This window comes from Carcharodon carcharias, chromosome 16, assembly GCF_017639515.1.
Source record: "Carcharodon carcharias isolate sCarCar2 chromosome 16, sCarCar2.pri, whole genome shotgun sequence".
Classification (NCBI taxonomy): Eukaryota; Metazoa; Chordata; class Chondrichthyes; order Lamniformes; family Lamnidae; genus Carcharodon; species Carcharodon carcharias.
The window spans coordinates 49,968,619-49,983,645 of record NC_054482.1 but is presented as its reverse complement, the minus strand read 5'-3'; the positions used below and the strand labels follow the sequence as shown (position 1 = coordinate 49,983,645).

General features: G+C 41.4%; 1 protein-coding gene across 3 annotated transcripts in view; it reads left to right on the top strand.

Moving 5' to 3' along the window:
• The first annotated feature begins 3,091 nt into the window (after positions 1–3,091).
• The window catches only part of kifap3a (kinesin-associated protein 3a), a 230,844-nt gene continuing 218,908 nt past the window's right edge, over positions 3,092–15,027 (top strand). For 2 of the 3 annotated variants that reach the window (XM_041208146.1, XM_041208144.1), the window contains exon 1: positions 3,092–3,250. In XM_041208146.1, the coding sequence (XP_041064080.1) occupies positions 3,219–3,250 (32 nt within the window). In that variant the 5' untranslated portion in view covers positions 3,092–3,218. Of the gene's footprint in view, positions 3,251–6,041; positions 6,165–15,027 lie in introns of all 3 variants that reach the window. The other variant, XM_041208145.1, reaches the window with a different exon arrangement.

Sequence of the window (15,027 nt, the reverse complement as noted above, 5' to 3'; positions counted from 1 at the left end):
AGTAATGACCATCTTTGAATCATTGGGGGCTGGTCATGTGATGGATCCACTCTTTGTCTGTTTAAGCTTCTGCTTTCTGCAGTATGAAGACAAGAAGCTGAGGCGCTGATAAAAGAAGATCCAAGTGGGCTTTCTCCTTCCTCCTCTCTCCTGCCTGCTTTGTAAGTTTTTGAACCCTTTTTGCTGACTGGAACCATCCAGGAATGCCCTTGCTGCAGACAGAATCTTCTTGAAAGAAATTACCTTGTACTGTTGTCCCCAGGAGGAGAGCCAAATCAGCCAGCTTTGCTTTAAACTATATTCATGAGGGAAACAGCAGGACCACCAAATTCATCCTGAAGCCAGCAAAGTCACCAAACTCCATGGGCAGGATCTTCTGCACCCGCCCACTGCTGGGATTGTCCGGTCCTGCCGCAAGTCAATGGACTTCTGGCTGGGGTGCCTCCTCGCCCGCGGCGGGTCCTGCCCACAATGGGGTCTGAAAATACCAGCCCATGGATCATATATCCCTGAATTTGAATTTGATTAATCCGTCCTTCTACTTGTCTGTGTACAGGGTTTGAGTACGTGTGTGTGCAAAAGTTGTTGTGTATTTTATTACTTTACTTAGACCAGGTTAAGTAAAATAAAGCTAACCTGTTTCTTTGTTGAATTCAAGAACTCAAGAAAACCTGCCTGATTGGTATTTTATGATCATAGCATGTGAATAGTTAAACATTCGCTGATGGGCAATGTGAAAGCTGGCCTAGAATGGAAGAATAAAAAATAGGCAAGTGTATCCTTTTCATGAAAACCCTGCTACAGTCAAACGAGGAGTGGGAAAAAATGGGAGCAATTTGACCCCTCCTCACCTGATTGTAACAAAAGAAAACCTTAAGATTGGACTTTGAACTGTCACACTGCAAACTGAACTTGCACTGCACACTGGACTTGGGTGGAACAGTTTGGAAACAGTGTAATAGAGCAGAGGTGTGGAGAATACACCACATTATTAATGATTTGCATTAAAAAAAGGCATGCATTTATAAAACACCTTTCATGACCAGAGGATGTCAAAAGTGCTTTATAGTCAATGAAGTACTTCTAAAGTGCAGTTACTGCTGTCTTATAGGAAATGTAGGAGCCAATCTGTGCACAGCTCCCACAAACAGCAAGATGATAATGTTCAAATAATCTCTTTTGATGATATTGAATAGGGGATAAATATTGGCCAGGACACTGGGGTTAATCGCCTTACTATTCTAATTACTGCCATTGGACCTTTTACAACACTGTAGATTAGTCAGGGCCTTGGTTTAATGGCTCATCTGAAAGACAGCACCTCTGAGAGTGCAGAACTTTCTCAGTGCTGCACTGGAGTGCCAGCCTTGGTTATTGTGCTCAAGTCTTGGAATGGGCCTTGAATCCACAACCTTTCTGACTGTACTAAAATGTTCCAGGACACTTCCCAAAAGTGTAATCAGACAAATATATTGCAACCTAGACAAAGAAGGTGGTATTTGGAAGTGTGACTGAAAGTTAGGTCAAAAAGATAGGTTTTAAAAAGGACCTTAAAGGAATTGAGAGAGATAGAGTGGGGAGAGGTTTTACAGTTTAATTTCCAGCGCTTGGGTCCTTGACTTTTCAAGATGTGGCAACCAATAGTGGGACAAAAATAGTAGCGGATATGCAAGACTTCTGAGTTGGAGGAAAGCAGAATCTTGGATGGTTAGAGGACTGGAGTATATTACAGAAATGAGAATAGGTGATGTCCTGGAGGGATTTGAAGGTGAGGATAAGAATTTAGCATTTGAGGTGTCTGGCAACCAGGAACTCATGCAGGTTAGTGAGCTCAGGGGTCATGGGTGAGTGGTTACCTGGTGCAGAATATCATATAGGCAGCAAAGTTTTGGCTTGACTGAAGTTTATGGATGGCGGAAGATGGGAAGCCGTCTAGGAGAACATTGGAATAGTTGTGTCTGAAGGTGACAAAATACATGGATGAGTGTTCAGGCAGATCACTGAGGCAGGGATGGAAATAGGTGTTGATTTTAGTAACACACTTAATATTTCCTTCTTTGGCTGCGCATCATTGTTTCTCTGATTGCACCTCTCTGAAATGTCCTGATGTTTTGCCATGTTAGAGGTGCTAGGTAAATGCAAGTTGTTTTTGTTGCTGAAAGCAAAATACTGCAGATGTTGGAAATCTGAAAAAAATTGCTGGAAAAACTCAGTAGATCTGGCTGCATCAGTGGAGAGAGAAACAGAGTTAACGCTTTGAGTCCATATGACTCTTCTTCAGAGTTAATACAAATTGTTTTCTTAAATTGTAATTTTAATTATTTATTAATTCATTTTTGAAATCCTTTTTCCCCAAATCCCCACCCACAAATACCCCACAGGGCTATCTGTTACGGGTTTCTCCATTGTGCTTTCACAGAGCTCTGACCCTTGTTCTGCTATTAACACATTCTGCTCTAACCTTCATGCCACGATCAGCACTTTCTTTAGCCTTTACCAGCACCATTAACATTCCTTTTGTCTTGTGTCCATGACATCTTTGTTAATCTCTCCTTAGCTCCCAGCTATTCTTGATCTTCTTATCTTGCTCCAAGGTCTCTTAAACAGCATCAAATCCATCACGTTTCTACTTCTCTTTAGTTCTGAAGAGTCATACGGACCCGAAACAACTTCTCTCTCCACAGATGCTGCCAGACTTGCTGAGTTTTTTTTGCAGCGCTTTTTGATTTTGTGGCTGTTGGGCTACTTTCCTTGCAATGCCACATTGACCCGGGGTTATTCTTTTGTCTGTGACAGCTTTTGGTTATCTCCACCTATCATTGGCTGCTTGTCCCAAACCCCCCCACCCGCCTTAAACCAGTTTATATTTCACCCCTTTCCTATTTTATTTAGTTCTGTTGAAGGATCATGAGGACTCGAAATGTAAACCGTGCTCTACTCCGCCGATGCTGCCAGACCTGCTGAGTTTTTCCAGGTATTTCTGTTTGTTTTTGTTATTGTTCTTGGCCTAGTGGCGGCGCTGTAGGCGGAGTTTCCGCTGCTGTTCACCAGGCCCCACCCACCGGCTCAGGCCCCGCCCCCCAGCACCGCTGCGAATTGTGGGGCGGCTGCACTTGTCTCTGGTAACCCGGGGAGATGTTGTGAGGGCGGCTGCAGGGCTGAGGAAAGTAAGCAAACAAAGAAGCTGCTTGCAGACTGAGCGGGAGGGGCCGGAGAAGATGCAACCGGAGGATGCTCGCTATCTGAAGAGGTTGGTGCAGCGGCCAGGGAGTTGCCGGTTGTTTTGCTGACGGAGTGGGCTGGGCCCAGGAAACCTGCAGCCGCCGTTATTGCACTTTGTGACCAGGGCACCTTTTGAATTCTGCAGTTATTGCCCACTTTGCAGCTACTGTCTAGGGTGCAGGTTTGGCAGACATATTGTATAAATGTGCAAAGGACACAATCCCCGCTTCCTTGGAGATGCTGACACCGTTATGGGGCACATTTCCACTGGCGCAAGGTGACTCCCAGATACATTGTCTTGGTGGCATTATGTATGAGTCGGCCTGGAAAATGAATATTGTTCGGCCCCTTTTTGGGGGAGCATCATTCGTAGCGAAGCTGATTCCCACGTAGTTGATGGTGGCAATTTCGGTAACGTTGCTGATTAGGAACGCTGACCGATTTCATTCTCTACCTCGCCCTCGTTCGGCGAGGTCAGTTGTATCCTGTGTGCCTTTCTGGCTGTGATGATTTGGGGTTACTCACTAGATGCGTTCGTTGAGTCATTAGAACCAGTGCTGGTTGCTATTAGGCTGTTTATCAGGTGGTACATGGCGAATTTTTTGAGATCGGGCATTCTGTGTTGGCAGGATATGTGACATTTTGGGAATTTGGGGATGGGGGTGTGGCTTTAAACCACATATCCGCATCATCACTAAGATCACCCATTTCCCCTCCGTAACATAATCTGCCTGGACTCTTGCCTCAGCTCTTCTGCTGAAACCCTCATCCATGTGTTTGTTTTTCTCAGGCTTGGCCAGCCTTCTGTATTGTACCCTCTGTAAACTTAAAGACATCCAAAACTCTGCTGGCCATGTCCATACCTGCCCCAAATCCCTATCACCCATCACTCCTGTGTTTGCTGACCTACACTGGTTCTTGGTTAAGCAACACCTTTATTTTCAAAATCTCTTCCTCGTTTTCAAATCCCTTCATTGCCTGGCTCCTCCCTATCCCCGCAACTCCTCCAGCTCTACAACTCTCCAGGATATCTGTGCACCTCTAATTCTGACTTCTTGAGCATCCCGTGGTGGCTGTGCTTTCAACTCCCTTACCTTGGCTCTAGGTTCTGGAATTCCCTCCTAAAGCTTACCACCTTTCTACCTCACTTTCTCCCTTTAGGACACTCCTTAAAACCTGCCTCTACGAACAAGCTTTTTGTCAACTGCCCTCAGATCATCTGTGTCATATTTTGTTTTACGTTTCTGTGGAGCACCTTGGCACTCTTTCACAAATGGCAATTGATGCTAGATCAGTTGGAGAGCTGGAGGAGATTGCGGGGATAGGGAGGAACCAGGCCATGAAGGGACTTGAAAACAAGGAAGAAATTTTGAAAATACAGGTGTTGCTTAACCAAGAACCAGTGTTGGTCAGCAAACACAGGAGTGATGGGTAATTGGGATTTGGGCAGGTAAGGACATGGCCAGCAGAGTTTTGTATGTCTTTAAGTTTACAGAGGGCACAATGTAGGAGGCTGGCCAAGCCTGAGGTAACAGCAAATGGGGGTGAGGGTTTCAGCAGCAGAAGAGCTGAGGCAAGGGTCAAGGCAGATGATGTTATGGAGGGGGAAATAGGTGATCTTAGTGATGGTGTGGACATGTGGTTTAAAGACCTCCCCCCCCCCAAGCCCATGAGGTCAAGTGTGACACTGAGGTGCAAACAGTCTGATTCAGTCTCAGTTGTCAAGGTGAGGGATGGAGTTGAATGTGAGGGTGCGGAGTTTGTGATGAGCACCAAAATTAGAGGAAATTTCTGCTCTTCCAGCACTGGATGCTGGAAAAGTAATCTGACAATTTAGAGACAGTGGAGGGGTAGGGAGAGGTGGTGGTGAGATAAAGCAGGCATCAGACAAAAATTGACAGAACCGAAGGATGAGATATCAGGACAGATGACTAAAAGTTTGGTCAAAGTAGATTTTAGGGAGTGTCTTAAAGGAGGAGTTTTAAAAATGTGTGTAGTCAGCATTCCCAATTGTCCAAACATTGAAATGAATAGACACTGTGTAGGGAGCCCCTATGCTATTTTTGTAGTTTGACATCGCATTGAATTTATACTCTAGAAAGTACAAATCAAAGTGGTACAAGATTAACTCCTCTAGAAAATCTAGAAAAGTGCTCCAGTCTGCAGTCAGATTAGGCCCTGGCTCCAAAATTAAACTAAACTTTACGGTTGCTTTAAAACAAAAATTGCATTGAAGTATGATAATGCAACCAAATCATACTGTTGACATACCAAGCCAATTGACCTCTGTGTACAAGAAAATCTAGTGAAGACTTGGACATGATCAAAAAGGATAACTCATGTTAATACATCATTCTCTGTTATCATTAAACTTGTGAACATATATTTATTTTTATGGAAATCCAGCATTTTGGGTCTTCACTTCCGCCCTCTATTGATTTTACCATGTAGGAGGCTAATTTGTGTCTGGAGCAGCAGCTTGTGTGGGTCTAGTGCTAGGAAACATCACTTTCAGGCTTGGTCACTCTTAGCATAACCACTCCATCCAGGCCAATGCTTTTCATTTAGTTTAGCAGAAAATAGTAATCCACCTTCTGCTTCTCTACCTTCTTAAATTTGGCTACATAATAATCACTGAACTTCAAAGGTAAGTCATTATATGTGAAGTACTTTGCAATGTTCTGTTGTGATGAAGTGCTATATAAATCCAAATAAATGTTAACATAATGTGTCAGCTTCATTACAGACAGCTGTGAAACCAACTAAACATTGAAACTATATTAATAATGTCTTGGTGATTCTGTTTTATTTTACCACAGGTTGTTCTGTGCCTTATAATGTAAGCAATTTACAATATCAGTGGGGAAGAGAGATACTGAAGGAGAACATTTTTCAGATGTCAGCATTGTTTCAATGGCAGCACACTCAATCAAGCCAAAAAGGTTGTAGGGTGAAGACTTGAGATTTGAATGCATAATAGAGGTCAAAATATTGATTTATTTTTCGAGGGCTCTCCTTGTGATTTTCTCCAGGTCTACTTTTTGATTTTCTGGGGCTATGTTTTGGTTTTCAGGGGCTCCTTTTTCATTCTCATAACTCTGTTAGGTGATACAATAATATAGTAACCTTACCTTCTGCATTTGTGTTCATTTTTTAATGGTTTCCTTCTTTAAATAAGATAAGGTAGCACAAATACCAAGGACTATATGTAAAATCTTTTAACTTGAAATTTATAAATATGTTTTTTATTTATTATAAATAAATTTTCCATACTTTGTTTCAAAATTGAAAATTCTCTCTATTTGGCACAAGGTAACTTATTGGGAATGAGTCTCACATTTGCGGTCCTTTTAAAAAAAAAAATTGCAAGCAATTAGCACTCTCCAGCATCCTTTGGTTTAATTCTGCCAATTTCAACTTCTTTCTCCTCAATACCTCTGTCTAGTGAATGCTGACAAACATGTCAGGATACTGACTTCCAACTGTGCAACAAGAGAAATACACGCAAATTAATTCTGCAGCACCAAACTAATCATTAGATAACAAATGGTTTAATTCATATATACTTTACGTTTCCATGAATTTTGTTTTCCCGAGGTAATGCACCTCCTTTTGCATGATCATCTGTGCTTTAATGAGACATAGACGCGTAGATACAAGGAGCAGGAGTAGGCTTTCGGTCCTGCTCCGCCATTCAGTATGATCACAGCTGATTCTCTATCTCAACGCCATATTCCCACTTTCTCTCCATACCCTATGATGCCCCTAATATCCAAAAATTTATCTATTTCTTTCTTGAATATACTCAGTGACCCGGCCTCCACAGCCTTCTGCCATAGGGAATTCCACAGGTTGACCACCCTCTGAGTGAAGAATTTTTCTTTACCTCAGTCCTAAATGACCTATCCTGAGTCTGTGGCCCCTGGTTCTAGACTCTCCGACCAGGGGAAACATCCTCCTTGCATCTGCCTAGCCCTGTTTGAATTTTATACGTTTTAATCAGATTCCCCCTCATTCTTCTAAACGCTAGTGAATACAGGCCCAGTCGAACCAGTCTCTCCTCATATGACAGTCCTGCCATCCCCAGTATCAGCCTAGTGAACCTTCGCTGCACTCCCTACATGGCAAGTGTATCCTTTCTTAGTTAGGGAGACCAAAACTGTGTGCAATACTCCAATACTTAACTGCAGTAAGACATCCCTACTTCTGAACTCAAATTCTCTTGCAATGAAGGCCAACGTACCATTTACCTTCCTAATTGCTTGCTGCACTTGCCTATTTACTTTCACTGGCTGGTCTACAAGGACATCCAGATCCCTTTGTACATCCACATTTTCCAATATATCACCATTTAAATAATACTTTGCCTTTCTGTTTTTTGCTCTGAAGTGTATAACTTCAAGTTTATCCACATTATACTTCATCCGCCCATGTGTTTGCCCACACATACAACGTATCTAAATTGCCCTTAAGCCTCCTTGCATCCTCCTCACAACTTACAACCCTGCCCAGTTTTGTGTCATCAGTAAACTTGGAAATATTGCATTTGGTTCCCTCATCCAAGTCACTTACATATATCATGACTAGCTGGGGCCCAAGCACCGATGCCTGCAATACACCCCGAGTCACCGCCTGCCACCGGGGAAAAAGACCCATTTATTCCCACTATCTGTTTCTGGTCTGTCAACCAATTCTCAATCCATGCCAGTATATTACCCCCAATCCCATGTGCTTTAATTTTTCCCACCAGCTTCTTATGTGGGACCTTATCAAAAGCCTTCTTGAAATCCAAATACACTACATCCAATGGTTCTCCCTTATCGGTTCTACTAGTTACATCCTCAAAAAACTTCAGTAGATTAGTTAAGCATGATTTCCCTTTCATAAACCCATGCTGACTTTGTCTAATCCCGCTACTGCTTTCCAAGTGTTCTGTTACCATATCTTTATTAGCATTTTCCCCACTATTGATGTTAGACTAACTGGTTTGCAATTCTCTGTTTTTTCTCTCCCTCCTTTTTTAAATAGTGGGGTTACATTTGCCACCCTGCAATCTGTAGAAACTGCTCCAGAGCCTGTAGAATTTTGGAAGATGACCACCAATGCATCCAATATTTCCGCGGCCACTGCCTTTATTACTCTGGGATGTAGGTTATCAGGCCCTGGGGGTTTTTCAGCCTTTAACCCCATTAATTTCTCTAGCACCATTTTTTTTAAAACTAATGCTGATTTTCTTCAATTCCTCCCTCTCACTAGATCCTTGGTTCCCTAACCTTTCTGAGAAATTACTTGTGTCCTCTTTTGTGAAGACAGAACCAAAATGTGTGTTCAATTCTTCTGCCATTTCTTTGTTCTCTATTATAAGTTCCCCCGTTTCTGACTGTAAGGGACCTATGTTTGTCTTCGCATATTTTGAAGTCCTTTTCTCTTCACATATTTATAGAAGCTTTTACAGTCAGTTTTTATGTTCCTTGCTAGTTTACTCTCATACTCCATTTTCCCCTTCTTGATCAATTTTCTTGTCTACTTTTGCTGAATCCTAAACTGCTCCCAATCCTCAGACTTGCTGCGTTTTCTGGCAATTTTATATGTCTCCTCTATGGATCTACTACTATCCCTAATTTCTTTTGCAACCCATGATTGAGCCACTGTTTCTGTTTTATTTTTGCACCAGACAGGAATGAATAATTTTTGTAATTCATGCATACGTTCCTTAAATATTAGCCATTGCCTATCCACTGTCAACCCTTTTAGTAATGTTCCCTAATCCATCGTTGCTAACTCGTGCCTCATATCTTGTAGTTTCCTTTATTTAGATTCAGGACCCTAGTTTCAGATTTAACTTCTTCACTCTCTATCCTAATGAACAATTCTATCATTTTATGGTTGCTCTTCCCAAGGCACCCTGCCCAACAATATTATTAATTAATCCTTTCTCATTGCACAATACCCAGTCTAGAATAGCCTGCTCTCTAGTTGATTCCTCAATGTATTGGTCTAAAAAACCATCACAGGAAATCCTCCTCCACAGTATTATTGTTAGTTTGGTTTGCCCAATCTATATGTAGATTAAAGTCACCCATGATTACAGTTGTGCCCTTATTGCATGCATCTCTAATTTCCTACTTCCCTTATCTCCATTATTGTTTGGGGCCCTATAGACAACCCCAACCAACGTTTTTTGCCCTTTGGTGTTCCTTATCTTCACCCAAACAGATTCCACATCATGATTTTCCGAGCCAATATCTTTCCTCATTATTGCATTGATTTCCTCCTTTATTAACAATGGTACCCCATCTCCTTTCCGTATTTGTCTGTCCTCCTAGATTGGAACCCCTTAGCACAGAAGCATCCTAGTTATTTTAAAGACACATACCACTTTATAGAGGTGGTTAACTCATGAGCTGTAACCCCAATGTCATAATTTTTACAATGAACATTGAAAGTGTACACAAATATAGAAACAGTGAGAGGTGTACTGACAGTCCGAAATATCTTTAATAAATTTCCCCAGCCTGACAGACCAGATGAAACTATTATCCAGTTACTACACTTAGCTTTAACAAAATCTATTATCCAGTTACCACACTTAGGTTTAACAAAATCTATTATCCAGTTACTACACTTATGTTTAACAAAATATGACTTTGAATTCAACAATGAATTTGATCTACAAATCAAAGACACAGCTATGGAGGTAAGAAATTTTTCCTAGCCTATGCAAACGTTAACATGGCAGATTGAGAAGAGAGTTAATGAAAGTGTCCCTGGCTCCCTATGTGTTACTACAGATACTTGGATGACCTATGGGGTATTTTGACTCTCAGAAGCCGAATTAGAAGAATTCATCAATGTCCTCAATAATCATCACCCCTCCATTAAATTTAAATCCACAACACACAAGGAAAGCATTATGTTCCTTGACACCACAGTATTTAAACTGGCACAAGAAAACAGCAGGTATAAGCTTGCAACAAAAGTTTTTCAAGATACATGCACACACTTCACTCCTTGGAAATTATGGGCTTTAAACTAATATGATGAGACACTACCACAAAGGAAAAGAAAAGAGAAACAGTGGATTACAAATTTAGCAGTACAGTTACCAAATGGTGTGAACGAAGTATAAGGCAGGCCAGTTTTCACCCAGACTTAAAACTGAAAATACCCATATAAATCTCCTGCTTGACAGGATTCTTAATCTCCATGGGTATATAAACAGAAGTCATTTCTTATCTCTCTGAATCCTTGGAATTCCCATTGGCCCTGCTATTCTCACTGTTCTGATCATTTGAGTTTCTTGTTTGCAGAGGGTACCTACCAGCAGCATGACACTGATGACTGAAGTGAAGGATTATGGCAGCATTACTGCTGTCCTTGTTGGATTTAGAGAACGACAACTCTGACAAAATTCCATAACCCTCATCCAATAATTAGCCCTCCAGTGATTTATATCCACTAGAGAGCTCTTCACTCCCTGACTAACTTTAAACCTTTCTCATTGAAATGGCCTCCTTTTGATGGCGACAGTGGGACCAACCAGAATAACTGCACCAGGAATCCTCTCTCCTGCCCTTGATGCTCTTCCAATCATAGATTCTGCCGCTGAAGGAGGAGCAAGAGCAGGAGAATCTGTGATTGGAGGAGCAGCTCCTTATAGATTCTGTCACTACCACATGCGGGGGCAACTTTTCTCTCATTGGCTGCCCCAGTCATTGATTTTCCCTGGGCTTTTTGAGGCTTTTGCCTTTGCCTCCATGTATTTTGATAATCCAGGTTGACTCTTCAGTGCAGAAATGAGGAAGTGCTGCACTGCCAATGGTGTTGTTTTTCAAATGAAATATTAAATGAAGGCCCCTCCTCCCTTGTGGCTTGACATTAAAATCCAGAATGATTTTTACTTATAGCTTTGAATTAGATTTTTCTTGGAACTGTTCCCAGCGTTTAAAAAAAAAACTGTATGTTGGGTGTTTTCAGTATTCCTTGTGAAAGAAATTAAAATAATCTCTGCAATGCGCAAACTGGACAGGAGACATAAGTTGCATGATTTTTAGTTAGTTTAGTTTTTTGGGAATAATAATTTGGGAAGAGGATGTGTTAATAGTAAGAGCTCTGTGTGATGGGAAGTGCAGTAAGATGACTACATAGCCCTTCCTGTCCTTTCCCTGAATTCCCCTCCGTCCATCCCCCGACCCCCTACACTAAAAAAAACTGACTCATGGATCACCTGATAGTGGTAGGTGCATGGTTGTAATAGTAAGTTAAGTTGTAATAGTTAAGTCTTTTAAGAACTGCTTTGCTCTCCTTGCTAAGCAGGATTTAAAATTCACAAACCAAATAAGTAATGTCAGTGGTTGAATATTGGTCTAATAGCTGTAATTCAGGAAGTAAATTAGTACTGTAAGTCGAACACTCCTTGTTCTCTTTATTTTCCTTTCGAGCTCATTGCTTTATACCTTTTTTCTGTGGGGATTCAGTCTGAACATGTTTGCAAATGTCTTGCTGTTCCTACTGCATAGTTTAGCTGTTTAGCTTTACAAAGTGTTAATGGCCTGCAACATGAGTGAAACTGAGTTGTAACATCCAAGCTCCCCCGCGTCGTATTTGGGGGGGTATCCCAAAGTTGTGCTGGGGAGTCCCCTTGAGAAGCCCTCAGGTAAGTGTTTGCATGGCAATTGCCCAGAAGTGCAAATTTCCTCTGGGCAATTGCACTGCACTGGGAAACATCCAAAAACGTGACTTAAATTGTAAACTTTGGATGGTTCCAACAGGATTACATCAATAGTTACCCTGAAAAACTTAGCAGAATTAATACCTGTTCTAACTTCTGGGTAACTATTGTACAGATCCATCATACTCAGAACAACCCCCCTGCCACTCCTCAGGTCTCCCACCAGAGCCCTGACCGCCCCAGAGGACCCCCTCCACCTACCCGGCGACTAACTCCCACCCCTATCCCCAGCCCCCCGCCATGGGTTCACCCCCCCCCCCCCCCCCCCCCCCCCAAACTAAACGTTGTGCCCCCCTAAGGGATACCCCCCCCCCCCACCCGGATGAGACACCCCCCCCCCCCCCCCCCCCCCCCCCAACCCACCACGGGTCCGACTGTCACTCCCACACATGCCTGGGGCACTGCACACCCCCCCTCCCCCTGCCACAGACCTGACATTTTCCCTCCCTCATCTCCGTCCCCTTGAGGTCCGACTCCCTCAGCCCTTGAGGCCCGATTTTCCACCACCTACCCACCCCCAAATACTATCCACTTACCTTCTCCCTGGCCTGTCAAGGGCATTTAAATTTCAATGGGACCTTTAACTTAACTGGTGCCGTAAAAAGGGTTGTGTCTTCCTTCACTTGGATGGAGCTGGATGTCGACGCTGGGCCCTGGGGATGTTCTGCACCACCCGGATCTTGCCTGGCCTGAGTCGGAAGATTGGTTGAGAAAGGATTGGAAGAAAAATATAATTAGTTGGGCATGGAGTGACAATCTGATGCTTCTTGCCAATCCAAGGAAGTTGCAGCCAATGTTTTTCTGTCCCAATACCCTTAGATAATTCTGAAAACAGTAAAACAGGCATTGCGGAAGCTTTTATATCTAAATTTGTTTTTTAGCAACAAAAAAAGCATGCATTCACAGCGTTAGATTAGTCTTCAGATTGATATGTGACACTGTTTTTAGTTGGTGTCTGACCGAGATTGTGGAATTAGTTTATTGTTTTCTTTTCCTAAAATTTCAAATGCATTGGCTGTCCTTTGCACATCCCCCACAAAAATGGCTCCGATTGTCACTGAGATACACAGTTAATTCTTCTGATACTTTGCTTCCTGTCTGGATTATCCTCACATGCTTTCTTTGTTCTCCCCATTTCCATGTCTTCCATTGTTACTCCTGGCAAAACCTTTTCTCAATCGTCTTTTTAATCATTTTTGGTCTCTGAATTCTTTACTCCTGCTGTTTTCAACTATTTGAGCATCTGTGTCTCTTCTGCTTGTCTCCCATGACATTTTCTAGCTCACCTCCACTCACTTTGTTGTTCCCAGTACCTGTATAGCTTTAGTTTGAAATAAATGACTGGAATAGAATGCACCAGAATAGATAATTTAAGAAGAAAACCTAGTTAATGTTCTTAAAGCTGCTTTTGAAATTCTGGAAATTGAGGATTAGTGGTTAGAATAATTGCCATACCCTTGGGATATAAAATAATAAATTAGCTCTGAAATGTTTTTTAACAAAAAAGCTCTTCACTTTTACTGCATGGCCAAAATTATTTTGTAATGAAAACTGTTCAAGAGAATTGCCTTGCCAGATATGTAAGTAATGCAATATATCCCCAAAATTGTGTTGTAAAGGATTTAGGTTACATTGGCTTATTTCCTGACTGACTTCAAAACAGGAAAAAATGTGCAAGGCTAGCTATGGCATACAAGCAGTAAACTTGAGCCTGTAGTCAAGTGCATAGACTTAAATTTCTTTTCCCTTCAGTAACACATCAAAAGTAACTTTAATTAACTTAATGTTAACAATGTTGTATATACCAGATGTAATGTTTCCAATCTATCTAAATTTTAAATAGAAGTTCGCAATGCTGTAGTTTGAATCGTTATATGCAGTATTTTCAAACTTAAGATTCCTATACTTTTTATCTGTGAAAAAATGAGATGTTTGAGGGCTAAGTGGTCAGTAACATCCATGTTTTTCTAGATTTAAACATGCTTAGGTGTATCTTTTAAGCAGATTATTCAACTCATGGTTCATGCTGATGTGTTCAACGGTTTTCTTGATTTAAAACAGAAAATGCTAGAAAACTCAGGTCTGAGAGCATCTGTATGGAGAGGAAAGTCACAGACTCAAAATGTTAACTCTGTTTCTCTCTCCACAGATGCTCTCAGACCTGCTGAGTTTTTCCAGCATTTTTTAATTTCAGATTTCCAGCTTCCGCAGTATTTTGCTTTTATCTTAGTTTTTCTTGATTTGTTACATCTTAACCTTCTGTAACTGTTGTAATATATTCCAAGAAAGGTTTCTTAAAGATTGAATATGCAATGTTTCCATGTATGGGCTTATTTGCACTTGTCCTGGGAAAAATTTTAGAAAATAGAAAAGTTGTAGCCAAGTTAAAAGGCAGAATATTTTCATTATTAAGAACTGATTTAAATGAGTTGATAGCAACTATAGTGAAATGTTCTGATACGTGCAAAGAATAACAATGATTTGCAATTGGTTAATGTTTGTGACTGGAATAGCTGATTTGTCAATTGAAACTGAAGAATATTTTGTGCAATATCTATCAATATTTTATGGAAAATGATTAATGCTTTATTTCGTAGTTAGCAGTTTAAAGGATGCTGTGAAGCGTAGTGCTTTCTTTCCCCCCAGATTCAAAGTCCTACAGAAAAATTATATATATCTCTGGGACCTTATCTTTGCATGTGTATAGCGAGATGTTCTCTACTTTGCTTATATGTTCTGCTGAAGACATTTCAACTGGAAAGGAAGGTAATATGTCAGACGTAGGCAAAGATTAGTTGTTTGGTAGTACAGGACTTGAGTATTACTGAAAAAGGAGACATTTTTTGTCAAAGCTTTTCATCTTGCACTCATTGGGCCAATTTGCAAGAAAATTCCAATGTCAGGGGAAACAACAAATTGATACCATATGAAAAAAGTGTGTTGATTCTTTGGAATTGGACTCTGATTGGTAGAGGCATTGCCATGAGGAATGCACCAGTTGATGTTGACTGACAGTTCACTGCCAAGCATTGTCTGAAATTTTAAACCGTGCAGCTTGACTCTGGTCAAGACAT